The sequence below is a fragment of the Triturus cristatus genome, chromosome 7 (assembly GCF_964204655.1).
Source record: "Triturus cristatus chromosome 7, aTriCri1.1, whole genome shotgun sequence".
Lineage (NCBI taxonomy): Eukaryota > Metazoa > Chordata > Amphibia > Caudata > Salamandridae > Triturus > Triturus cristatus.
In genome coordinates, this window is record NC_140590.1 from 1,512,161,256 (window position 1) to 1,512,188,997 (window position 27,742).

At 45.9% G+C, this 27,742-nt stretch overlaps 1 protein-coding gene across 1 annotated transcript in view; it reads left to right on the forward strand.

Annotated features, from left to right (window-relative positions):
* The first annotated feature begins 8,515 nt into the window (after nt 1–8,515).
* MIMS2 (mitochondrial inner membrane scaffold 2) overlaps nt 8,516–27,742 on the forward strand; it is a 103,524-nt gene continuing 84,297 nt past the window's right edge. The window contains exon 1 of the mRNA XM_085619264.1: nt 8,516–9,119. Coding sequence (XP_085475390.1) covers nt 8,862–9,119 — 258 coding nt within the window. The 5' untranslated portion in view covers nt 8,516–8,861. The remainder of the gene's footprint in view (nt 9,120–27,742) is intronic.

Here is a 27,742-nt window from a genome sequence, read left to right on the forward strand (position 1 = left end):
TTCACTGTAACCAAACCTAATGGGTCGTACCGCCTAGTTTTAGATTATCGGCTTTTGAACTCTCATTGTTGGACCTGCGCGGTACAAAACACCCACAGTTCTGCCCTCATTGATAGTCTTGTGAGAAAAAGGTTTAAGACCACACTTGACATCTCCAATGGCTTTTATAGCCATAACCTGTCCTCTATTAGTAGTCAATGGACAGCCTTTACATCTGGCGGCAAACAGAAACAGTTTAAGAGATTAGCCATGGGCTACAAAAACAGTCCAGGTGTGTTTGCCGCACGTGTAGTCTCTCTGTTAGAGAGCATTGACCCTGATGCGTACTCGTATGTTGATGATATCTATCTCACAGACGACGAACTATGGTCGCATCTGTGTCGCGCTGACCGCATCATTGTTATGTTTGTGGACTTCGGTTACAAATTTAACTTTGCAAAATCACACATTGCAGAGTATACAGTGTTGTTTTTGGGCTATGAACTCAACAACGAAGGTTGAGATTTAGCACCTCACTTCCTGAAGAAATGCGCATGTTTGCGCGCTCCCACAACTCTGAAAAACCTACAATCTTTGCTGGGTTTTTTAAATTTCGGGCGTACTTACATTCCCGGTTATGCCCTGCGTATCAAGCCGCTATATGCCTTGGTACAACCTACTTTTTCCAAATCGAGCTGGCTGCCAGAACATTCAGCTATTCTGCAATCTTTGCAGGCTGATCTTTTGGCTTCTAAATACTTATTGACGCCTGATAACCACACAAACCTGGTAATAAGAATTGTGCCTGGCGCAGTGGGTTTCACGTACTTAACGTTCAATGAGGGCGACACAGTCCCTATTGCTTACAAGTCACACCTGTACACTTCGGCTTAAATGCGCTTTTCCACTGTCGAAAAAGTTTTGACTGCAGTGCAGATGGCGATTCTGAAAGAGAGAGCACTGTCGCGCAAGGGAAACGCATGTTGGTTGTCACACCGTATCCTGCCCTAGAGGCAGTAACGAAAGCCAGTGTACCACACTCTAAAGCTTTGCATCCGCGTTTGATCCAATGGGCCACTTCTTTGACGTCTCCGAATGTCACTTACATCTTTGATGCCTCATTGCAGACTCAGGAGTATTTGCAGTATGAATTTGTTCATCCAGCTCCTCTGTCCTTGCGCCCGCTTGAGGATTACCATTGTGTCATTTACACTGACGGTTCGGCGCAACCGGCGACGGATTCTAAGCATGCTTATTCGGCAGCCTGCACAATAGTGGCTGGTATTTTCGGGAATGGGGAATTCAAATCTGATGTCGTGCACACGCAGACATTGGGTGATTGTACCGCTCAGTTGACAGAGCTTTGTGCTCTGGTGCTTGCACTGGAGTATGCTGATCCTCGTGTGACTACTCTTATAGTGAGTGACTCTTTCTACTGTGTTCAGTCTTTTAACGACAATTTATTCTTTTGGTCTCAAAATGAGTATCGTGATTCCAAAGGCAGCACAATCAAGCATAAAAATGCTTTGGGTTCGAGTCGCAGAACTTAAACAACGTCTGCCGCTCGTGAATGTAATTCATACTCTTGGGCACCAGCGCGTAGGTGTCCACACTGTTGGCAACAGTTTTGCTGACGAAGCAGCGAAAACAGCAGTGGCAACATATCTAGTAGCAGCAGTTACAAGATCCAAAAGTAAGATTGATGATGACATCTTAGCAGCAATTGCTGCGACAGAGAAGGGTGATAATTACCCTCAGGGTTTCGCTTCTAAATATTCTTATCATTTAGTCATGATAAAGTTCCCTATGTGAGAATTAACGACGTTGTTGGCAGATTGATTCCCAACGTGGACTGCAGACTTTCCTTGATAACAGCCGCTCACCAAGGTATGGCTTCTGCCCTTGCCGGCGTTTCTGCAACTGTTACTATCTTACAACAACGTTACTGGTGGCGCGGGTTGTATAAACAGACTCGTGCTTATGTCCTTAATTGTGACATTTGCCAGCAGATTAAACCTTCGACTGTTGCGCGTCCACCTCAAACACAGTTGTACATATCTAATAAACCACTTGGGTGTGTTTATTTAGATCACTGCGGTCCTTTCTCCTCTGATACTGCGTATAAGTACATCTTAGTTGCAGTGGATTCATTTCATGCACACGTTTTCTATGGGTCTGGTCACAACGGAGTGCTGATGCTCGAACTGTCATCAGGGATTTGCGTGTCTTTGTGGGAATCTTTGCATGTGGTACCCTTCATTCAGACCAGTGTCCAGCGTTCGCCTCTAAGGCGTACAAGGATGCCATGAGATCTTTGGGGGTCCAAGTCAAATTTTCGTTTCCATACCGGCCTGAGGGCAATAGTGTTGTGGAATTGAATGAACTGTTACTTAAAGCAATCCCTGACAGCCAGGGTTTTAGGTACTGGCAGGAACTGGTTGGCCCATTTGTGTAGTGTTCAACGTGCACTTAATAATCTCCCTAGAAGGTCTCTGGGTGGGCGGACCCCATACGAAATACTCTTTGGCATAAAGATGTTTGTCCCGGACCTTGATGGTCTAGACATGGCGGCATCGGCCGCACCCTTTGACGTAGATGATCATTCTGCTGTATTACAGAATCTACAAGAGACCCGAGACAGTCTTGCAAAGGAACACTTGCCCTCCACAACTGATGCTGCACTTCAGATTCCGGTAGTTGGCTGGCTACCTCGAGTTGGTGACCTGGTCCGTGAGAAGGTGGAGAACAAGAAGGAGTTTGGCCCCTCTTATCGTGCTCCAGTTCTGGTGCTTGGCGTGCAGGGTACAAGAACAGTCATTTTACCTACACTTCCTGGTCGCATGGATAACAGGTACATCTCCATTGACAATGTCAAACTACAACGAGTGGCCGATTCTTCTTAGTATGACTCCAGCGGTCTCTTGTCCAGCAATGCTGAGAAATTCTGTTTTGGCTCCGGCAAATACCAACAGGCCTGACGTAGCCATCGAGATGCATACAGTTACTAATCCTTTATTGACTCCACCAGCTGGTGGTCCAGTTGAAGATACTGAGTATACTTATCCCGCAGATGTGTCGTTGCCTGGTTTACAATCAAGTGCAGTTGACAAGTCACGTTTTTCATTTGACACTAACTCTATAACTTTGAATGCCCCATCGAAAATTTCTATTTTTGCTGATTGGTTTAAAAGACATTTTTTAATTCCCCCTTGGACTTACATTTGGCTGGTGCTCATAACTATTTTTTTGTTTATGTCAATTGAATTTGTGGTTGTATTTTTTCGTCTAGTAAACGGACACTATCTCACCGAAAGATCTGCAATTAGATTAATTGATGGAACTTTGGCTCCCCACTCCTCATCACACATCATTAAGAGGGGCCAGACTTTTGTAAATATTACTGCCTGGCCTGTGTTGGATGGGATTGTATGGGAAGTTGTCAAATTTCAAATTCATGGTCCCACAGAGGTGATAAATGTCCCCAATGTACTTTGTGTTTCTATGGGGGATGTTGTGAAACAAAACATACGCTCTGATGATTGGGATGTCCAAGCCGTAGAGGCTCTTTTTTCTGATTTGAAATATTATGCTGCTTTTGATGCTAAAGATTTGTATTTAGACACAGAAAATTATGGAGAGTTGTTTTGCTACCAACACTATGGCAATCATTTCCTGCATAAAGCAAAAACATTTAGAAATGTCGTCAATTATACCCAATGGGAACATTGTCCAGCACCAATTGAAGGCAGCTCTAAAACTCTAATGAAAAAACTTACATATTTTACTGATTTCAGTGTTTCTGAACTTGAAGCCTTTTTTTTAATGGCTGCTGAGTCAGCATCCAAGGTTACACTGACCGACATGGATGAATTAGCTATAGGGGGCTATGAGCTGTGGAAAGATACCATTGATCTTAAATCTGTTTGGGGTTCTAAAGCTTGGCAGGTACGAGGTACAGAAGCTCTGCATTGTGCGTGCCTTATCCCAAACCACATGTTGTTTTTGAATTCTACAATTTTTCAGACCACCTGCTTTGGATTGGCTACTTCTGGGAAGATGGATTCCGCTGCTATTCCTGGTCTGTGCGCTTATCCGAAATGGGATGATCGCACAGAGTTGTCCCTTGATGAATTGCAGTCATTCATTACTGATGCGTCCTTCAACGTTTCCAACTTAGATCCTGAAGGATGGTTAATATGGCAGAAAAGTTCAGATTCCTGTAAACATCGTTTTCTGGGTATGTACCATGGCTATACACAGGTTGGGGTGGACCCCCGATTTGCGTTTTCCCATTCTGTTGCTGCCTATTCTGTAGGAAGGTTATGTCAAACCTGGCTGCAAGATTCCACTTTGGCATCTGTTAAACTTAATTTATCAAAATTGAATGACAAGGTAGATTTGAATGATTTTGTTGAGGGCCCTGTGGGTGAGAGGTCCAGGGGATGGGTGTATGCTGCTTACAACGAAGTTTGGAAATTATCTCAAATTGAAGCTGCTTCTAGATTAAGGGCTATTGATCAAGCCAATTTACAAAAAGTGCTAGCTGTCATCGATAATAGCATTAACACCCTTTCTTCCAGAATTTACACGTTAGATAATATTGCTTCATCTGTTGTGGATATCGTACAGGATGATATGTCTGTTTTATATGATGGTCAAAATCAATTGCGTTCTATAATGCAGTTTGCATGGACTTTACAAACATTGAAGGCTGGGAAAGTTCCCTGGGACTACATGAACACATCATCTTTATTCCTGCCGTTTAATCTGACTGATAAACAACAGTTCATATCCATGAAGGATGCAATATACTCATTATTGCATATTGAAAAGTTGGAACCTTTACCATTCTCTGTGGCTGAATCGAACTCAGCTGTGTGGCTTATCCATGGATTGATCACTTTACTATTTCCATTGTTTAAGTTCAGTTCATGTATGAAACACTATACCTTAGGCAGGTACGAATCGTTGGGTACCGCTTTCCTCCATGAAGTTTGGTCACTTCCATTTACATACAGATGCCTGAGAGAGGGTAAAGAGGTTTATTTAAAAGGAGAGGAATGCACTTCCACATCTGATCACTCAGTAGTCTGTAGAAACATACAATTGCATGGCACTTGCAACGTTCACGCACCGAATTTAGCTTGCATTCTGAAGGGAAATCCTGTGCCAGCAATTACACCTACTTTCACGTTATTAGCTAACGATAGTTATTTGCATATAACTAATAAACCATGCTGCGGGATGCTAGTGGGGATTCCGTACATTGTAACTGTCTCACAACGAGTAGTCTGTTGTAAGAATGTCCTTTTCCCACCCCCACATGGGAGACTGGATGTATCCCTCTGGCCTTCTATACCAACCTTGAAGGCAGAGTTCAACAAGATGAGCAGAATAAGGGCTCTATTGTCTCAAAAAGAAGTCGCTCTGACTTCCTCCTGTGAAACATAGCAAACACCCGCACCGAGGTGCATGCACTTTTAAATACTGATCTCCCCCTTCATTTCGGTGCTCTGATTCATACTATATTCAATGCCTCGTCAACAACTGGCTTGGTGCATTTTTTCAAAGTTGTGGGCTCCGGCCTTGTGACCTCCTTCCAAACAATATTTGGTGTGATACCAGCATTTTTTCATTCTATTTTTTCCAGTGTCTTCGGCGGGCTTCCGTTGATTCTCACCTTGACTGCTGGTGTGCTCCTGTTGGTTTGCTTGCTCCGTAATGACTGCACAATCTGTATCACACGACAGCCTGCCCTGGCTGCTTCAACTGCGCAACCGAATGCTTGATTACTATGGAACATTACCACTGGCCACTTTGAGCGTAGCCTATGGATTATCCTTCTGGTTCGTATACTTTACTTGCGTGCAACCTGTTTTCCATTGCCTAGATTGTCCATTCGAATGGGCTCTGGATTTGTGCCTGTCGAACACCGCGTCTCCTGCCCCGGATTATGATCGACTAATGAGTCCCTTAGTGGCTCATGAGTTGGACTGTTCTGGTATCGGGATTATGGACTGTGGAGCGACGCATGGAGTCCTAGGGAATTGGGATATATATGCGGCAGCAAATGACTTCTTGGCGAGAAGTTATCTTGAAGAACACGCAAGTTGTCCTCTGATGGTGCTAGAGGCTCCGGTTATCGAAGAACATGTATGTTCATTTACTTTACTTGACTGGATGGCTGACTCTTTTACTGAACATTATAATGACTTCCTCTTGGAGGCAGTTGCAACTTATTGTGCCTACACATTGATGGATTAAATTGGCAGTTGTCCATCTTCCGCACGTTCTACTCAAGATTTTTTAATTGTTTTACTCCACATTGGGCTGTGTGACGCCCCAGAAAGAGACAATTTAATGTTTTACTTTTTCCCAGCAAATGTTTTGAACTTTCACTACCAATTACATGGATTGGCAATATGTGAACTTGGTTCTGTCTCACTCGAACTTGAACTCTGCATTCCCTATTCTGTTCATGGTCCGATCAAGGGAGGGTGTTGTGGAGACGGGGTTTATGTGCACACATTGCTATGTCAGCATAAGCGCTTTAGAAGTAAAACGCCATCTTGCCACTTTGCTGCTTTTGCACACGACCCTACAGGTAGCTGTTATTGCACGTAAAACTGCTTGCTTGCTTTTTCTTCACATGAGAAACGGTCTGTTGGTCACATCCCTAGACGTGAACTGCGACCTTGGTCTGAACACTGTGTGCAGAAGCCGTCAGGGTCAGGTAGCAGTGTGTGCTGTTGAGTTCGGGTTGGTCGGCCCACGCTCTGGACGCAACACGCGCACAGCTGCAAGTGTCTGAAACTCGTGTGCCTTTCATATTGCATTTGCATGCATGATTCAGACACTTGGAGAAAACCTTTCCAGACACAGAGAGCGGAGCTGATCCTGTGATGTGATTCACCTAAGCTGATCTTGAGGTATGGGGTTCCCCATTCAAACCTAGAGACCTTCTATTAGTTTATAAAACTTAGTTTACTAGCCAAGGGAGGGTGGTTCACAAAGTATTATAGGACTTGTTTTCCACTATCATTTTTAATATGATTTCTCCCTTCTTTTTCTATGGTATTGTAACAATGTTGATGGTTTTATTTTTAATCATTTGCCTGCTTATATTAGCCAAAGTACTGCATCTAAGAGCACGTAGTTAAAAATAAACATTTTAAACGTTTCCGTGTCTCTGATTACTCTCGTTGTGGACTGATATGAGAATAATAACGAAAAGGTGTTTCTGATTGCAACCATTCCTGAGAGTACTCTTAAATCACTTGTTCTGGTTTGTCTAATCATTGGTAGCTTCGAGATGATACGGAGAACGAGAAAAAAGACACTGATGCTAGTCGGATAGGGGTTCTGGGTACTAAGGTGAGTTTTTTGGTACACCACAATTGACTGAGGTCCTGGTTTCCTGTGCATAGTTCTGTGCATAAGCAGAATCCCCGCAACACTATCATTGTTAACAGGGCCAAATCCCTAGATGTCATCTTAGACAAAAGGCTCAACTTACATTCCCATATCAATACCATCACCAAGAATGCATGTTACCAACTGCACCTTCTCTGGGGGGGTTTGATGTTTCTTTACTGAGCATGACCTAAAAACTTTAGTCCAATCATTGATTCTCGCCGGATTGGACAACTACAACTCTCTCCTTGCTGGCCTCTCCAAAACCCTCTGAAATCCATCCTCCATTTAGCAGCACGTTTCGTATATGGGCCCAAAAGAAATTATCACATCACACCCATACTGTTATCTCTTTGCTGGCTTCCCATCAAAGCTAGGTCAGTTTGCAAGACTGCCTGTATCATCCACAAAGCCTTGCACACTTCCACCCCTTGCTATCTGACGAATAAATAAAAAATCTCAGGCGGCTCTAGACCTTCACGCAATGTTGAAAACGTACTGCTCGAACCTCCTCTGTTTGAAAGGGAAAGATTTATGGCTCACTCCTTCTCAGGCAATGCAGCCAGAATTTGGAACTCGCTTCCTCCAATCCTCCGAACTACCGCCTCTTTCCAGACTTTCAAAACAGGTCTTAAAACTCTTCTCTCCCAAAGACACTTCCAAGAATAATTCAACCCATTTCATGACCCTCAGGGCTGCTTGGCATTCACATGAGATCAATGTAGTAAATATATATTCTATACCTGCATTAACCTAATGTTGCCACCTTTAATTTTTTTTATAATCCTGAGTGTATATGTAATTTGTAGGTGTATAATTTCCATCATGTGTACCTTGTGTAACTTACTTGGTTCTATTGTAAAGCGCTCTGACACCTTTGGGTAAAGTTCACGCTTAATGAAACTGCAGTAAATAAATAAATAAGCACCACGCCAGAACGGCTTGAAGCGGCCAAAGAGTGTGGCTGCTAGCGCTGTGGGACAGGCTTGTTGCAAGGAGCCGCGCCCACCGTGGTTATCCTACATCGGGAAGAGGCGGGGCTGGCAGCGTTTTTGGGCGGGGCTAGCCTGAAAGAGCCGCGCCCACCTTGGGAGTACAAATTTGACAGGCACGGGGTCGTACAGTAGTGTCGTGACTAGCCCGCTGGGAGCCACGCTGCCACTTGTATGTGCAATGCGGGCAGGGGGCGGGTCCGACAGTAATACGGGCGTGGCTAGGCTAAAGAGCCGCGCCCACCATGAGAGTCCCAGGGCGGGCTCGGGGTGGGACAGGCAGCGCGGTGGTTGGTGCTAACTTTATGAGTGCAGCTCCCAGCGTGCCTGCCCCCTTGTCCGGAGGGAGTTCCCAGTGTATGGGAGGATCTCCGCCTGCCACTCCGCCTGCACGGAACACAGCACGCTCTTTGACGCCGCCGTAGCAGGTGTAGTAGGCGGCAGCAGCAGCACATCCCGGAAGCGAGGACCAAGAACATGCACCCGTTGTTGGTGCCGAGGATCCCCGTTGCCCTGGGGTGGGCCGGGTGCTCCCTCAGGTCCTACGGCCTCCAAGCCGGTATGTTGAGGTGCCACAGGAGTCCCCTGCGACTCGTGCACGGCGGACTCTTCACCGAGGAGGGCAGCAGGCTGCGACTCTTGGCCCTTACCCCTCATCTGCTCCAGATTCCGGCAGCCGCCCCGTACCCTGCCCGTGGTTTGTCTGTAGAGCGAGGCAGCTCCGCCCCGGAGAAGGTGGGTCCCGTTTCCAGCTTATCTAACAGTGTGCAGCCTTTGCACAAACAGATGGTGCCAACACAACGTATGTGCTAACATCTTATCTAACAAGCTGCCCTTTTGGACAGGCAGCATGCTACCTCTACGCATATGCACACATTGCTCGCACACAGTTAGTGTTCAAACACACAATCTAACCTAGGCACGCTGCACTGACTGTATGTAGCAAATACATGTAAACATTTTGAAACCAGAAAGTGGGAGTATCTAATTTTCCCCATTGTCGTACATTGAAGCAGGCGGGAGAGAGCTTAATTTAAGCCATTGTTATGGCTTAAAAAAACTGCAGTCCCCTGCCAGAATCGGGTGTGTTGGCTTGTATGGTAACTTGCATAGACTATATATCTTAACTAACACCATGCAGCCTCTGCCTGCGTGCAAATTAACTGCCCAGATGTGACCTCTGTCGAGTTTAGAACTTCTGGAGGGCGCTGGCAAATAGCCACCCATGTGGTCTTTGTGTACGCATCTGTGCATCCTTTGCATGCACGCACAAAGATATGCGTTCACTGTGGCGGTAACGCACCCGATCTATAAAACGTCTACCCTGGCATAACTGCTATCTGGCCATAGAAAGCCTATTCGCGTGCACATATACCTGGGCCACTGTACTCATATAATCCATGTGCACATATAGTACTGTTGGCCCTGTGCATTGCTCTTGCATACTACACTTGTAGGCTCGCTGCCCATACAGATAGCCATATAGTTCTCGTTGCTTTTACATGCAGGGCTTACGAGCGTAGCACTCATTATGTACCTGCGTCTTGAACACTATTGGCCACAGTCAGTGGCGTCTCTGAAAGTGTATTTTAGGTGGGAGCACACTTTGGACCACATATAAAATTGGTGGGATACATACCAAGGTTATTTATACACATATATATATATTTGTTCAAAAATCTGAGATTCGTTGGCTAGTGCTTGTCTTCAGCGTTTGCGGCCTCTGGGCCATGGGGCAGGTTCTTCAGTACGACAGCAACAATCTTCACAGGATACGGGGTAAACCCAGTCTAGCAGGGCACAAGTCCTAAAAAAAGAAGTGGAGGGACATCACAGGAAGTGGCATCATAAGAAGTGACATTTAATCTTAAGCCCTCACATATATGTTTAACATGTCTATCATGAGTACATTGGAGCACATTTCCAGTATACATGGAAACAAACCCTCCTGAAGAATCACAAGTTTGTTGGGGGCAAAGCTTACTTTTAACAAGCATTGACATGGCCAATAGGTCTTGCCTGTGCAAGATCTATTGGCTATGCCAACGTGTTTTAGCCATGTTGTACAGCAGCATGGGTAAAAGTTATTGGCGTAGAGAAGACTGGTGTGGAGTGGCAGAGCGTGTCGTGTATCGGAGTGGCATAGAGTTGAGTAGACTGTTCAGTGTTGCAGAGTGTGCAATGATGTAAACTGGAGTAGAGTGGCGTAGAGAGCAGTGGCATAGATTGCATTGGCATAGAGTGCAGTGACGTTGAGTAGATTGTTTCAGAGTAGAGTGCCAGATCCCCATCCCAAAATATGTACCAAAATTGGCACAACTTTAGATACCTCTGTTAATCCCTAGTAAGTGGTACCCCTGGTGGCTAGGGCATGGGTACTGAAGAGGGTCCTCTGGGCTGCAGCACTGGCTGGGCCACCCCAAGAACCCCTCACCAAGTCTATGCATTATGCCTCTGCAGGCCGAGTGTCTTGGTGCAGAGAAATCCCAAGAGTCGACATGGCTCACATCCTGTGTGCCATGCCTCCGATACATTGCATATGGTATAGCTAAGTCACCCTTACTGCAGACCTTTAGCCGTAAGGCAGGCTGCACTGTATCCTATGAGTTGGCATATAAGCATGAGCAGATATGCCCATACAGTGACTAGTCTATGCTGTTGTAAGTGACCAGGGGAGCCATATAGAGTACATCGGCTGGATACTTGTAAACACAAATGTCCTAGCTCCATGATAGCTTCACTGAATTCCAAGGTGGTTGGTACCAAACATCTTGTCTTAATAAATCCTCATTGATGCCAGTGATGGGTATATTAACCACTTCCATGCTCAGGACGGCTCCTGGCCGTCATGAGTCACGGTAGCCGTGTGCTCATGATGGCCGGGAGCCGTCCGACCGTTGCCGCTCCGCCCACGCGCGGCAAATTCCCCGCCTGTGCGGGCGAATTAATTAGTGGGCGGAGTTCGGACGGCTCCTGGCCGTCATGAGCACACGCCCACCGTGATTTATGACGGCCGGGAGCCGTCCTGAGTACCACGTCCAGCCCCCCCATCACGGCAGAATTTGCAGCGCGTGGAAGGGGTTAATAAATGCACACAAGATACCCTTTTAGAGGGTCCCCTGAAAACCTCTCAAACCCTGGTGTGGTCTCTGACTTGTTTTCACCTGTCTGACACCACCAGACATGTTTCTGACCTCATGGGGTGAAAGCAAGCACCTTCAAAGGACAGAGACAAAGCCTGCTCTGGGCGGAGGTGCTTCACACCTCCTTCAAGACAGGATGGCCTTCCTGGGCGGGCAGCTTCAGAGGCAATGCCACCTTCAAAATCCAGCCCAGGAACCTCCATATAGTGGAGGAGGCTATGCCTCTTTTTTTCTACTCTACTTTTGGCAGGACGAAAAGCAAGAAAATTAGCGAGGTGAAACCTGCTCCTAAAATTCCACCATCTTGGGATCGTGGAAAAGTAACCTATCTGGGTTAGGTTAGTGCCCCTTGTCACAGGAAGTGGTCACTAGAGGGTATAGACACCCTAAATGTGGGTAGTCCATTGGCTTTTACCAGTCTTCCCTTGTAATGCCCCTAAATTCAGTATTTAGGTGGCTCCTGAACATAACTCAATGGACAAGAGAAGACCAGGACAAAGAAGACCAGCAGCATGAGAACTGAAGCCCTGCTGCAGAAGAAAAATGAGCCAAACCCTACCAGCTGCTCCAAGGACTCGACAATCGCTGCTGCTGTGCCGTCCTGAAGCCTGAAAGGACTCCAAGAATTTCCCTTGAAGTGAAGATATCACTCCTCTGCACACCGCAGGCACCAATTCTGTGGAGTCCGGTTTGTCGACTTGCTACTCCTCAACGACCTTGATGCACCACCAAAGCAAGAAAAGGTCAGATCTGCCTCTCCACCAAGTCTGGAGGCACCAGGACATACTGGAGTCACAGCGCACCGGACCCTCAACAGCAATCACTAACAAGAAGAGGCCACTCCGGACTCCCAAAGCATCAGAAGGAAGAACTCCTCGAGGAACAATGAGACACCCGATACCCACTTCCTAAGTGGCCCATGTGTCCCAAGATCGCCTTTCCAAGTTGCCCGCTCCTGACTGCAAAGACCTCAAGACGGGCGCCTCTGTGAGTACAATAAATGCTTAGCACTACCCCCTGAAAAGCCTAACTGCTCGCCCACACTACCACAAAAAGAGAGTTAGTATTATCTACTTACACCTCTGTATATCAATTGGGGATTCACTGAGCTCTCTACATAGTGTACTTAATTTTATTTCACTATACAGAGAGCCAGCTTACTACACCTTGACTGGAGTGGTGTAGAGTGCAGTGGCGAAGCGTGCATTGGCACAGAGTAGAGAGGTACAGGGTAGAGTAGAGAGGTGTGAAGTGGTGTAAAGTGCAGTGGTGTAGAGTTAAATATTCATGGTGTGATAGCACACTGCCATCAAAGACAACACATTTTCAATTGAAATGACCATTACATTTGCACAGACATACCGTTTTACTAATAAACTCTGCAGTGCACAGATAAAAATGTGTGGAAATGGCATCACCTAATGTAATGCTTGGTTTTGATCATATTGAAGTACTTGTTTCCAACACACTTAAGAAATATCAAACGTGCTTCATTTGTGTTCCTAATTCTGACATACATTCTGAAATACTTACACAGTTCATTTAAATGTTGTCTTGTGCTAGAAAAAAAGTCTTTCCAACCCCCAGTATCCGATTGTCACATAAATCCTCCCACTTTGGAGTCAGAGAAAGAAAAGTAAACAAGCGCCCTCGGTAGACAGCGCCTGACATTTGACTTCAGTCTTTGAATGCACAGCAAATGTGAGGAGATGAGAACAAGATTTAAAGACCTGTTTACTGAAAGGGAGCACTCTGAAGGATACTGTCAATAAGATTTGGGCAAGGGAAGGTACGAACTGAAGCTGGACAGCCAAAAACAAGTTTAAACCAGAAAGCTGGCAAGCAACAAGCAGAATGCATTGCTAGGTCAACTTTTTGAATGCCCCCAAGGTGTCTTCAGCTGGTGGGCTGCAACCTAAAAAAGCATTTCTTATGTCAACGCTGACCTAACTACCCAGTGGCAATCGCCAAAGTGTAAAATACACATTTTTAAAATTTTAATAAAATGACATATATAATCTACTTATACAGGCTTTCTTCATCTATCAATTAATTGGTCTGATAGTGTGTGGTTCACATTTTTGTTCACCCCACCTCCGCATAGAACGTGGGGAACAGGTCAGCTCACTTCAGCCATTGGCTTACGTCTCTGTGAGTGACAACATTCTGCCCTTGAGCAATGTGCATTTATACATAAAAAGTAGCCCATTTGTACAAAAACGTTCACAAACATTGCAACTTTAAACCATAAGTCAGCAGCCAACCCAGACCTTTTGTTGTTATCTAGTTTTATTATACCCGTTTCATGTGTTGCTCACCTGTCAGTCCTTGTTCGCCTCACATTAGGGCCTGGCGCCCTACAAACCTAACGATCCCCCTGGCCAACTGGCCATCCCAAAGAGGGACTCAAATGCCCTGTGTCCCAAACATCGGGGGGCGCTGCCTATGCAGCGAAAGTCAAGGGTGCGCACTTTTGCGCAGACCTAAACGTTGCAGCTGGCACGAAGTGCTGCGCAGCTGTGAAGGTCAGGGGCAAAGGAGTGCAACTCACTCCTAACTCAGACATGCCCCCAAAGTCAAGAGAGACCTAAACGTTGCAGCTGCCCACTACTTGCTGGGCAGCAGGGAATCCAATGAGGCCTGGCACCACTGTGCCGCTCCTGTACCTCTCAGGGACTCCTAAATCAAATTCTTGCGCAAAAACGTTGCAGCTGCCTGCGCTCTCGCAGGGCAGCTGAGATCAGCAAAAAACACGGGCACCACTGTGCCGCTGGACTCAATGTGGCCCCCACATGGGGCGAAGCCTGGGCCCCTCTGGGCATTCTATCAAAACAATGGTGCCATCGTTGGAGCCACCTATGCTCTAAAACCATTGTACCCCACGTTGGAGCGGATGGGGAGCTGCAAACAACAATGCCCCCAAGAACGGTGGCACTCTGGGGCTCCTCCCAAACTGGTCTGCCCCCTCGTAGGAGCGGATGGGGAGCTGCAAACAACAATGCCCCCAAGCCCCCCACGGGGACTTTGAAAACAAATGGTGGCCGCCCGCCCGATGTCAGACTCACTCACCGGGCTCTTTCTCGTGGTGAGATTCCTCTTTACCCAGGCGGGAAGGCACAGCCCTATTCAGGTCCCAGGTGCAACTCCTCCCTCCCATCTACATGCAGATCTCTCCATTCACCACCGGGCAGACTCACCCTGGCTCCTGGAATTCCCCAGCCCTCTCCGCTCCTGTCAATCACAAGCCAGACATGCACTCCACATCAGGCAGGCAAACACACAGTACACAGAAAGGCCAACTTCTAGAAGTGGCACTTCTCCGCCCGTCACCATAAATCTGCGCACACCATTGCGCAGAATTTATTCTCACGAGTTCGCACATACCAAACTCGACCCTGCACTCCTCTCACACCAGGAACTACCAGGGACACACATATCCCCCATGCATGCCTATGGGAGGGCAGGCCCATCTCACCACACATACACAGAGTGCACGCACTTTACACTGAACCCCAGTGCTAAAGTGCTCAGAGGCCTAAAATCACCAACACCAGGTTACAGAGAAAGGCTAGGAGAACGCAAACAGTTTCGGGGTGAACCTGCCAAAAGGGCCAAGTCCAACAACTAGTAACATGCAGGGCCTATATCAGAAGTTAGCCAGAATTGGGGGCGTGGCTTGAAAGCGAACATAGCGGTCGTGTGAGCCTGTAGCTCCGCACCAGCCCGTAATCGTCCTGTCACCCCGACGGCAGACGGGGTCCGTAAACTCACCCTGGGACAGATCGGGAGCTCGGAGACGCCCAGGAGAGGTTTGCGGATCTTTCCGCTGCTTGAGGGCCTTGATGCGCTTTGAAACTGCGCAGTAGTGGAGCCGGCCTGCTGGTAACAAAATGGCGGCATAGCTTCTTCCGGCGGACCGGAGACAAGGCCTGGGAGCACCGTGATGCTGCTGTCGAGCGGAGATGTGGAGGGGGCCCCCGTGGCTGCTGACTGCAGGCTCAGGGGAGCTTCTGTGGGGCCTGGGTCGTGGCCCACGCAGGAGCAGTGAGGCCTGGTGATTCCGGGGACCGCGGAGCAACGAGATCTCACGCCGGGGGCTGGCGACTGTCCCTGGGATCTCGAGGGATCGCTGGAGTGGCCTAGGGGCTGCCGCACGTCCGGATGGGCTGGAGCTGAACTCCTGAGCGGTGTGAGACCGGAGTTGAGGATCCCTGGCATAGCGGTTCCGCTTATGTCCGCTTATGACCCACCTGGTGGCTGAGGGGGCATGAGAGTACTACCTGCTGCGGAGAGGAAGTTGTGAATGTGCACCGGCGAACTCTGGTCATCTGGGCTGTGGGCTACAACCTGTGTGCTCTGCTGAGACACCCAGTGGCTGGGCTGAAGACTCCGGGACCCAGCGCATCCTGGTGAACCGGTGCGGAGCCTTGAGAGGTGCGAGGCCTGAGTAACAAATCTCTGGATTGGTGGTTCTGCCTCCTGCCCGCTTTACAACTCGTGAGGCCCTGAGGAGGATCCCCACTGCGGACGGGTGGTGGCTACGGACATTGGCCACCAGGAATGCGGACACATCCCTGAGTATCCTTCTGTGCTGCCTGGTGGCCGTGCTGACAGCTTCATCATACCAATGACGCTGCTATAGCGGATATCCAGGGCGAGGTGGGGCACTGAGACCCAGACAACAGGGTACTGCCAGGACACATGTGAGTACCTTAATAGGACCCTGTGGCCCATGTTTTCTCCCAGAAAGCATTGCTAATGAACGATTGTGGCACAGATAAGGATTTTTTACCAGAAACACCTGGTCACCAAAGCAGTGTTCCGTTTCTTTTAGGTCTCGCCTATGCAGCGCGCATGCGCTGCATAGGAAAAAGACCTTTAGCAATCACTTCGGTTTTTGTCCCAAAAGCGTGCACGCATTCCATTGCCTTCAATGGCAACGCGTGCACGTTTGGCGATTCCCTTGCGGGAGCGAGCTTGGCACCATATGTTTGTAATTCACTTACAAACACATGGTGCCCCTGGAGCGCGCCCGCAAGGGAAACGCTTTGTGTGCTCTTGGCGTAAACTTGATTCCACCATTTCAGCGCTCATGCCCACAAGGAAATTGGCTCGATCCCTTCCCGATCCGCGAGCCCTGTGATACTTAAGCCTTCCTCCCGCTCTGAGAGCGCAGCTCCAGCAGCGCACGTTGGGCACCGGCTCGCGGCAGCACACAGAAGGCCTGCATTTGCTCTGGCTCGGACCATCGCATCCACCCTGTGGCATACTTTTGTGATGTATTTTTAAGTTGCTCTGCTTCTGTTAATATCCCCATGTGAGAGAGTCGCGCTGTTCCGAGGGCCGGCAGCAGCCCGAGAGAGCGCGCGCTGCACTGCAGCTGACACGTCTGCAATCCGGAAACCACAGCCACACGTACAGGCAGGACGAGGCCCACAAATAGGAACACTGCGAGGCAGCAGGTGCCAGCTGCCTTTCAAAACTGGCGCACGCTAGCCAAGGGACTCCAAACCTTCCCTCTCTCCACACGCCCGCCTCCGCCACTGGTCAATAATAGTAAAACCTAAGCAAAGCGAGTTAAATCTAGGCAGTGACATAAAATCCTTCTGAGGTAAGCCTGCAGATGCATTAAAAACAGGGCCGTAAGACCAGAATGGTGTATAGCACGTGACCACTGTCAGATTGGCCCACAGTGGAACCAAAAGCAGCCCTGGGAAAATGCTCAAACCAGTCCCTCTCTTTTTGTCTCCTCTTGCAACCTCTCTCTTTCCATCCATTCATCCATCTTTTAACTCTCCTTCTCTCAGGGCCGTAGCAGGGCTAGCCCATATTTTTATCTGGAGCCACTAAAACTGACGGTCACTCAGTAGAACGTTACGTTCTGCCAAAGTATTGTCATCTTCATGGAGGGTGTGGTATAAAGGCGTATCCAAGCCCTTTGTTTGTGGCTACTCAGGCAGAGCTTTCAAGTTCCTCAGGCCCATACAAGATTAGGTCATCCATTCCAGGTTTATTCATTGCATTCTGGGACTTGCAGTTCTGTTTTCATAATGGGATAAACGGGCCTACACACCCCAGATTAAACAGCAAAAATCTGAACTGGGCGAGCTATTCATGCAATGCCCTAGGAAACTTAGAACCTCTGTGAAAGAGAAGTGCTGGCACTGAAGACCTTCGATTACACTGCTGGTGCCACTGTTGTGTAGCAACTGCCCCTGCAATATAGAGTGGAATTGTTGAGTATAGCCTCTATATCACCTTTGTGTGGCAAACCTATGTGAACACTGAACTCACTGATGTGATCTAGTGACTTGTTTTACAGGTATGAGACCCAGAGACTAGTATTTTAATTTTGGCTTTCCCAGGTGCACAAACTGTGTGATCCTGGATTAATCATTTTACTCTTATGCACTTCAAATGCTGTTCCTCCCTAAATGCGGAGCATTTAAAAATAGGGTTAGCAGACCAATGTAGTTGAAAGTGGACCTTGACGTTTGCATATACTCATGCACACACACAGATATTTTCCCCTACAATCCCTTCGTGCAAAGACCAGACATGCAAGCATGCACTTGAACACTTGCACAGGCAAACATACACAACTGCACTAGCCATGGATTCTTTTACAGGCTCACACCATTCACACGACACACACGTGCTTTGTCAATCTTTATTACCCCTTTGCTTTCGGTCTCTCTCCTAATACCTCTCACTCTCAGAGTGCCTCTTCTAGTCATGCTTTACACCTTTTTATATTTCAAATTATCTTTATTGAATTTTATGGAAAAGAAGGTAAAAAAGAAGAAAATAAGAGGATCATAACAGGAGGTGGTAACATGGTCAAGTATCACAATGTACATAAAATGGTATTTCAAATGATCATAAAGCAATTACTGGCAATAGATGTACATCTTGACAATAAAATAACCTCTTAATCACCAGCTCAAGAGAGGATGAAAAGATAGAATGAGTAAAGGAAAGAGGAAAAGAAAACCAGAAGGGGAAGAGAAAAGACAGAAGAGACTGTCCAGAGCCTCGAGCCCTATACTTAACATAGCATAATACAGCAAATATCTGGCAAGCACAAAATTCATAAATGTAAAGCCCACATAGAAATTAGCGTTCAAAATAAAGAGTTCATGGCGGCTTATGAGAAGCAAAGTATTTGTCCAGGGTAGACCACATTCTCCTCGTTGAGGGTTTCCAGGGCGAATTTTGCAAGACAATGTTATCTGCCCCCCTGAGGTGTATGACCCAGTTCATCCAGCAATTGTAGGAGGCCTTGCTAGTATCTTTCCAATTGGTGAGTACCATTTTAACTGCAGAAATCAACAATAGATCAAGAAGAGCTCGGTCATCCTCCGACTGCAAATCCTCCTGTAAAAAAGCAGTTACCACGGTTGGCAAATCCCTGGGAAGTACACAATTAAATAGTTTATTCAAGAATAAGTAAACCTTATCCCAGAAGGGTTTCACTACAGAACAATGTAAAATAAGGTGAGCCAAATCTCCTCTGCCTTGATTACAATTCCAACACATGTCATCCTCCCGGATCCCCATGGAAAACAGCCTAGCCGGTGTCCAAAAAGCCTTATGTAATAGCCAGAATTTAGTTTGAGATAGAACTGGGGAAATCTTATTGTGTGAAACTGAACTCCATAATGAGGACCACGAGTCTTCGGTTAACTGAGTAGACTAAAGCAAGTTCCAGTAATCAACTACCTTAATATTAAGCTTTGAGGATTTTGGACGCAAAAGTTTGTAGATCTGGGAGACCTGATGGCCAAGCCTATTAATTTTTGTTACAAATGTGGGTAACGATGGGGAACTAGGGGACAGTCTGGATTTCGCAATGGCAGCCCTCACTTTCAGGAAATTATAAAATTCTATATCGGCTAATTGATATCTAGTTTGAAGTTCCCTGAACGTCAATGGGTATGCAGTATTTTCCAATTGATGGAGCAAAAAAAATACCTTTTTTGCACCAGGAGTCAAGGAATAGGGGTTTACCATTATAAAGAATTTTGGTGTTTAGCCAAAGCGATTCCATGTTGGAACCCTTCCTACTGACTTCCATGGCCCTATCTATTTTCAAGAGAGCTAATTTAGTGTTCTTAAAGATGGACCTAGAATGGGTGGCGACAAGACGATTGGCCGCGAGAATCGAAAGGTGGTTTATATTATTGAGGAGAGCCATTTCCACTTCCAACCACACTGGTATATAGTTACCGGGAGGAGAAACCCAAAATAGGCCTTGTTTCGCCAAAAAGGCGTATTGGTAGAGACGAAAGTCAGCCAGGTTAACGCCTCCCAGCGTCTTATCGAGCCTCAATTTTTGAATGCTAGTTCTAGCTTTTTTCCCGCGCCAAAGGAAGGATGGTAAAAGAGTATCTAATTTATGATGAAAGGAGTCAGTCAGTATAAGTGGAAGCATACATATGAGGTAATTAACTAAAGGGGTAACCATCATCTTGATAGTCTCAATTCTCCCCCACCACGTGATAAATTTTGGGGACCAGGCATCCAAAAGTTTCTTAATTTTCTCTAGAAGCACCTTCTCATTTTGATGCAGGGTGTCCATAATGTTGTTTCCAAATTCAATCCCCAAGTATTTAATGTAACCCGATTGCCATGTTAAACCAGAGTCCCCCAAAATATCGCTAGTGCAAAACACGTTTAATGGTTTAACTTCCGATTTGTCTCTATTGAGTTTATACCCGGAGTGTATAGAATATAATGCTATTGTTTCCATCAGGGCTGTTATTGAAGAATCCGGGCGTTCTGTAACTATCAAAATATCATCCACATATGCGGCCAATTTGACTCGCACGCCATTGATATCAACTCCTGTAATATCTGTGTTGAGTTTGATGGCCTGAAGAAGAGGTTCCAATGCCAAGAGAAAAAGTGATGGAGATAAAGGGCATCCCTGTCTGGTACCCTGATAAAGAGGGAAGGCCTCCGAAAGTGATCCATTAACAGCTATACGGCCAGTCGGTTTTAGGTACAGTGACATAACCATCTTAATAAAATCATTACCCAAATTAAAGAAATGCAAACAACGTTCCAAGAACGCCCAAGAGACTCTGTCAAAGGCCTTCTCGGCATCTAACGTGATGGCAACAGAGGGTTCATTTTTAGTTGCAGCATTTTCTAATACATGGCATAACAGACGTGTGTTATCATTGGATAAACGGTTCCGGAGAAACCCCACCTGGGAATTGCTTATCAATTTATGAAGGACCGAATTGAGCCTAACCGCAAGAATTTCGGCATATATTTTACAATCAACATTTATAAGTGAAATAGGTCTATAATTTTTGGGATATACAGGGTCTTTCCCATCCTTGGGGATAACGACAATGTTCGCTTCGGACATAGAGTCAGGCGTGTGTCCTGTGGTGGCACTATGGTTAAAGACCTGTTTCATAGTAGGACCTAATTGAACTAAAAATGATTTATAGAAGGTTGCCGTGAAACCATCTGGCCCTGGCGCTTTATTCTCTTTCAAGGACCTGACCGCCTTTTCTATCTCCGAGCTATTGATTTCCATACCTAACATGCCAGAATCCACTTCTGGGAGTTGTGGCAGATTGAGATCACGGAGGAAATCAGTGCACCTCTCACTGTCAAAAGTCTGATTATTTGAATACAGGTCTTGATAAAATTGTTTAAAAGTACTGAGAATGCCATTATGTGTCGTATGAGTTTGATTATTGGCATCTTTGATTGAAGGGATGACATGTTGGTTTTGTCTATGTTTAAGGTATGAAGCTAAAAGTTTCCCTGCCTTGTTGGCCTCACATAAATTCAGAGCTTTAAATGTATTAATCCACACCCCCGCACGTTCACTTAATATCTTATTGTACTCCTATTTCTTCTGTGTCAAAGTCAGCAATAGACTAGAATCATTTAAGGAAGCAATGTGGGCAGTCTCTAAATCTCTAATTTCTCGTTCTAGCTGGAGTAGTCCTTGGTTCAGGCGTTTATTTATTTTTGTTTTTATTGCAATGACTAGCCCCCTTACAGTGGCCTTCAATGCATCCCAGTGTATATTTATATTAGTATCAGTCACCTTGTTATGTCCAAGATAGTCTGTAATGGCCTCCGCAATCTTCTCTCTGTCCTCAGGGTCTGACAAGACATCGTTGTTAAACCGCCATCTTTTAGGAGTTTGTTCCTTGTGACTTCCCGTTAATTTAAGAGGAATGCAAGAATGGTCAGAAATCAACCTTGGGGCTATATCAGTAGACTCGATGAGGCAGGTGTATGCCCCAGACACAAGGATATAGTCAATCCTAGTGTACGAATTGTGAGGGGCCGAATAGAAAGTGTAATCCCTTGTGTCTGGGTGCTGGAGTCTCCAGGGATCTTTGAGATTAAGTTTAGAGCAAATAGTTGTGAGTACTGCATGTGAGCTCGTGGGTTGATAATGGCAGTTGGACTGCCTGTCAATTATCGGATCCAAGGGTAGATTAAAGTCTCCTGCCATTACTATAAGATCTTCCTGAGGTATACTATCTAACCTGTCTGAAACGCTGGACCAAAAGGAGGGATCATCCGTGTTAGGACCATATATATTGACCACGTGTAATAAATCCTCGCCTCTCCTCAAGTGAGTGATCAAAAAACGACCTTCATTGTCGTGTGTATAGGATTCTAGCGTTATGTTAGCTGATCTCGAAATCAAGGTAATAACACCTTGTTTCTTATCAGCTGGAGAGCATGCCATTTGCGAAATCCAGTTACATTTAATGAGCTTATTGTCATCCTCAGAAAGCTTTGTCTCTTGTAACATCACAATGTCACTTTTTGTCTTGGCTAAATACTCAAAGACCTAACGTCTTTTCACAGGGTGATTAAGACCTTTAACATTTAGAGACACTAGCTTCAAATCACACGATAGGGCACATTGTTTGTTAGTGGCCATCAGGAACGGTTTCAAATGGTGAACTCAATAAGTATGGGTCTTGACATAGGAACAAATGCGAATATTTTAAATACCACATAGCAGGGCTCATATGACAGCCATCAAAATCATATATCTTCAACAGCATAATAAACTTGAAAGCCAGATATTCACATCCCGAAAATTGTACTAGGGATCCAGGGCACCAGACATGTCTAGCGAGTAGAAGAAGCCAGGAAAGGAGAAGAATGAAGGAAAAGGAGAAAAAGAAAGAAAAGAAAGAAAGAAAAGTAGATGGAGAGCAGCCAAAGAATCAAATATAAAATCAGTGAAAACATTATTGAGATCTTGGGTGCTCTCAACCCAATCACCCCCCTTCCCCTCCCTCCCCACCCCAACCTGAATACTTAGCATGTGGGAGGTGCGACGACAGGAGAGTCCACCCGCACTCCAGAGGAAACAACATAATCAGCTCATATGCAGACCTTCCCAATATCTAACTATCAACCAACCTTCGGCTAATATACAAGCCTAAATAGAAACAATTACCATCACAACCAATAAAGGACGTGTACATAATATCAAATTACTTATGAATAGATACAATACACCGGATCTTCTGAAGGGAACAATGTTAAAAGGTACAATGGAATCAACACTCGCGTTACGCCGGACCTGGCGAGGACTTCCTCTTACTGGCAGAGAGCTGTGATGAATCCATGTCCTGAGTAGGAGGGCCTTCTAGATAATTCGCAAGGTCTCTGGGATCGTTGAAAAAAAGGTGTCTTCCACCATCAGTGATCTTAAACCTAGTAGGGCCAACAAAAGAAAACTGGATATTTTTGCTCCTCAACTTGTCCCTTAGGTTTAGGAAACCCCTACGTGTATCAACAGTTGGCTTCGAAAAATCTTGGGTAAAAATAATTTTTTGACCCTTCCAGATGAGTTGATGGTTTTTCCGGGCATAGCTAAGTATTGCTTCTACCTGTTGAAATCGCAGAGGTTTACAGATGATTGGACGGACCCCCTGCCGTGATGAGGTTTTAAATGAAGGGATTCTGTGTGCTCAGTCTAATTCAAAAGGATGATCAAACGTTATGCCAGTAAACTTAGGAATCCAATCCTCTAGAAAGGCTAAACAAGAGCCTAGAGCCTCCTCCGATCCCTCCGGAACACCAAGGATTCGGATGTTGCCTCTTCGATTACGGTCTTCCAACTCAGCTGTCTGTCTCATGAGCATAGACGACACATTCTTCAAGGATTTTGCTTCATTACATGACTTGGTTACAATGTCCTCAACATCACTGATCCTCTGTTCAGCTACAGAAAGTCTGTTGTTCACAGTGTTCATATCTGCTCTAATGGCCGTTATCTCCAGCTGTATAGTCTCTGTTGTTTGGTTGATTTGGCCAACTCATGGACATCAGCCAGCTTTTTAAGGATCAGGTCCAATGTACTGTTGATATCTGGTTTCACTTTGATGGGTGATTCTGACTGTGAGGGTTCGCCTTTATTTCTTTTGTGCATCAATTTGGAATCGCGGTCAGACATTTTAAAGATTTTAGGGTTGTAGTATCTAATTGGTTAATTAGTTGGTTGTCTGCTTGGTTAATGAAATTGCTTAGAGACTCCCAAAAGCGTCGTGCTGGAAGAAAAAGAATGTCTCAAGAAGGACCCCTATAAAGATAGTAGCGGCTCCCTGTAGCGATGCATGGCCATTATGTGGGTACTTATGAAGCTCCAGTGGGCCAGGTGGCCATAACACATGCTGATTGCCGTTAATTTGCCCAGGTGTGATAGAACTAGCTGACAGATGGCAGTGTAGCAGTTTGTCGCATATAAAAGGTATTGACCCAAGTAGGTAGCCGGTGGTAGCAGGTAGTATGGCAGCTTGCACAGATGAGCCCGGAAAAGAGAACAATCCTGTCTCCAGCGTGGTGTGCAGCTCCCTCCCTCCGCAATTCGCACGTAGAGACAAAACTCACAACAGATAGAGCACACTAGAGCATCAGAGCTCAAAGACTGGACCCCAGCAGAGGGGATAAACAGGAATGCCAAGGCCGCCACCAGTTGTTAAATCATGAGCCATGCATAAATTAAATGGCATTCAGATGTTGAAATAGCGCTGTAAGAGGACATCAAACGACTCTTAGGCAGTCCCATGGCACACGCTGGACTCGCGCTGGTCTCTCGAGGTCAAACGATAATTTTGGATGACAGAGTGTTTATAAACGTTAGTGTAGCTAGAAGTCCTTCGGTATCGCCGCCATCTTAAAGTCAGGCATGCCGATAAACTAACATACAGCTCGCCAAAGTTACTAAAGATGCTGAAAGTACCGTGACATCAGCACGAGCGATCAGCTATGCTCCGCAGATAATTGTAGACCTGCAGTGAGACGTCGGGTCAGCCGAACGGGACCATCTCATCGAGACCTTCGGGTAGGCACCATTTTGTTTTTCCTTCGTAGCGCGTCGCAAAGAGAATCCTCTTAAAAATCGACTATTTAGCCTCCGCAGTCAAATATAGAGGGTTCTCCAAACGCCAGACAATTTGCAAAGCGCTACCTGCGCTACCTGATGCACGATCAGTTGGTCACAGGGCTCGGGAAAAACAGCGTTTTCCCCCGGTCCGATGGAGTGACTAAATCAGGCGGCCATCCCCACTGCCGTCCATGCTTTACACCTTTTTGAATGCTCCCAGGGTGAGGTTTTTAAAGGGCCCTTTGCAAACATTTTGGGTTCCAGCTGAAAGAATGCCTGAGGTGTTGTAAGGTGGCAGAGGGCCTGAATTACATCACCTGACCATCCTGTCACACGTGATTTTGATGGTGGTGTAGAGGGGCCAAAGTCTACTGCACTTTAGTGGATGTCATTCCTCCTTGTAACAGGAGAGACAGATGTTGTTAAGTCCTCTTTCCCAAGGAGTCCTCACCATACCAGACAGAAAAAGTATCACCGTAATGTAATCCTAGGTCCTTCTTCTAAAAATAATTACAGGTAACAATATGGAGGAAATCATTTCAGAGAAAGTAGAACTTTTTACGTTCTCCCTGAATGCCCTTATCTGTGAACCCCAATTTGGGAAGCAATTGCAAAAGTAGAACCTTTTTGTATTGAAACGATTTGAAAACCACTTTTATAAGGTCTCTTTCTGAGGACTTTCATGTGCTCTACTGGAGCTTGAGGATCAGTCCATATGAGCTGCCCTATCCCATAAGAAGTAAACAAACATGAAAAAAAACCTGTGGAGCTACGCATTTTCTCTGATGTACAGGCAGGAATGGAGTGGGTGGGTGGGGGGAGATTGGTGCAAGAAGTGAGAGCATGGGCCGCAAACAGCAGCCTCAAGAAAGCTTTCTTTAAACTTTATCGCCCAAGAAAGCTTGGTTCGAGAGTCCTTGTAAACCTATTGTGCTGGGCGTATGGCTCAAGCTTGTCACAAGCCTTTAGTGGCTCACCCAGCTCTATCCACACAAGGTACACCTGTGGTCCTAACCAGAAGAGTCAAGAAATCACTTAAAAGACCCAGAGACCTTCAGCAGTCCCATCCCTTACAAATGCGTGCTGCACTGGCAATTAAGACAAGCATTGGCATAGCCAATAGGTCTCGCCTTTGGGACCTTGTAAGAAAAAAAATAAAGTGTAAAACTTCACGTTTACGTTTACTGCATCCTAAATAGGAAGTGAACGTGAAGTCTGATACTTTAATTTTTTTTTACTTACAAGGTCCCAGAGGCGAGACCTATTGGCTATGCCAATGCTTGTGTTTTTTTGTTTTTTTTTGGGAAGCAGTGAATTTTTCATAGCTTTGCTGTCTAGCTAACATCATGATTTATTGGGGTTATCGTGACCACTGCTTTAAAACCAGATGCAAACACCTGTCGCAAAATAACATTTGTGCCAGGTGTGCCTGGAGACATGTGATAATCCTTTGAACGTCTTGGTGCCAAAAAATGGGAACAGTTATACGAAGAGTATTCTTGTGCAAATTTTGCACATGTTACTAATCCAATTCTCATTTATGAGCACACAGTCCTTAATATAGTTATAAATGAGCCTACCTACTCTTGGTTTGTATGTTCAATACCTTTGACTGTGGGGGACATCTAGAGGTCTAATCTTGCTCTTTGTCTCGACTAGTCCATCAATGACTGGCATTCCATGTTACGATTTTCAAAATTGTTATGTCTAATCCTTTTCTTTCCATCATTCATTGTTACTTTATGAAGCTGGTTGTCATTATGAGCATCCAAGAACTTTGCAACAGAAAAGGGGAGAGTAGTCAGAACATTTAGTTTGAGGCTGATCTCATATGCCAGAATCCATAGATATAGCTTTACGCTGACCGGTCTGAAATATCTGCTTCTGTTCTGATAACTTGGTTAGAAACCAGGAGCTCCTCCAGCTATCATCCCCTCTTCCACACCCAGCCTTTGATCGCCACCTCCTTCCAAGCTCTCTTTGCTGTCTACAACCCTCTGGCGCTCACGGTCTCCCGCACACAGCACCTATGCTCCTCTGCTAATGGCTTTGTTAGAAAATCACTCTTGTTGTATGTTATGTCATCTACATTTTCTCTTGCAACTTGGATGCTGTAGTTCACAAATGGAAAACCCTCACTGCCTGAACATTGGTGCTCTGAACAGAAAGCAGACAACGTGTGGGAGCTGCTGATTTGTGTCCTGGGGATGGCAAATAAAACCTGGACCAATATAAGTTATTTCACTGGGCCATACAGGTCCCTGATCTGACTGAATAATAGCTGCTGGAACAGGGATCCTGCTGGTTCCCCCTTCATGCCAGCACTGTACTCGAGGACCCCTAATAATGGCCAAACGTACAGCAGCTTGCACCTGGAAATGTGTAGATATCAGCTTTTCAAGGGCCCACAAATGACCCCTTTTTCAAAAAGCGAGACCTATTGGCTTTTGCCTATGTTTGTTTAAATATAGTTGTATTTTACCATTATTAAGTTTGCCTACTTTATTGCTAAACTGTGCACTTCAGTTCCACAGCTTTTAGGTCGCGCATCAGTCCACATGCGAGACCTGCTTTAATCACTCTACGGAGTGTAATTACAGCTGCTGTTTGCCATTGGTTCAAAACTCTTTTGCTCTTGTTTCCTGGCTCCTTATTGGCCGGTGCTCCCAATACATGTCAGTTTGTAAGCCAGGAGCACCAGCCAACTACAGTTTCCTTACACTGTAGGTTTTTATCTATTAGTTTATGGACTACTTTTTTTTTTTTTACAGGAACCCCCCATACCGTGCGTTACCTTTAATGGGGGCTGTGCCACTTTCTTTAGA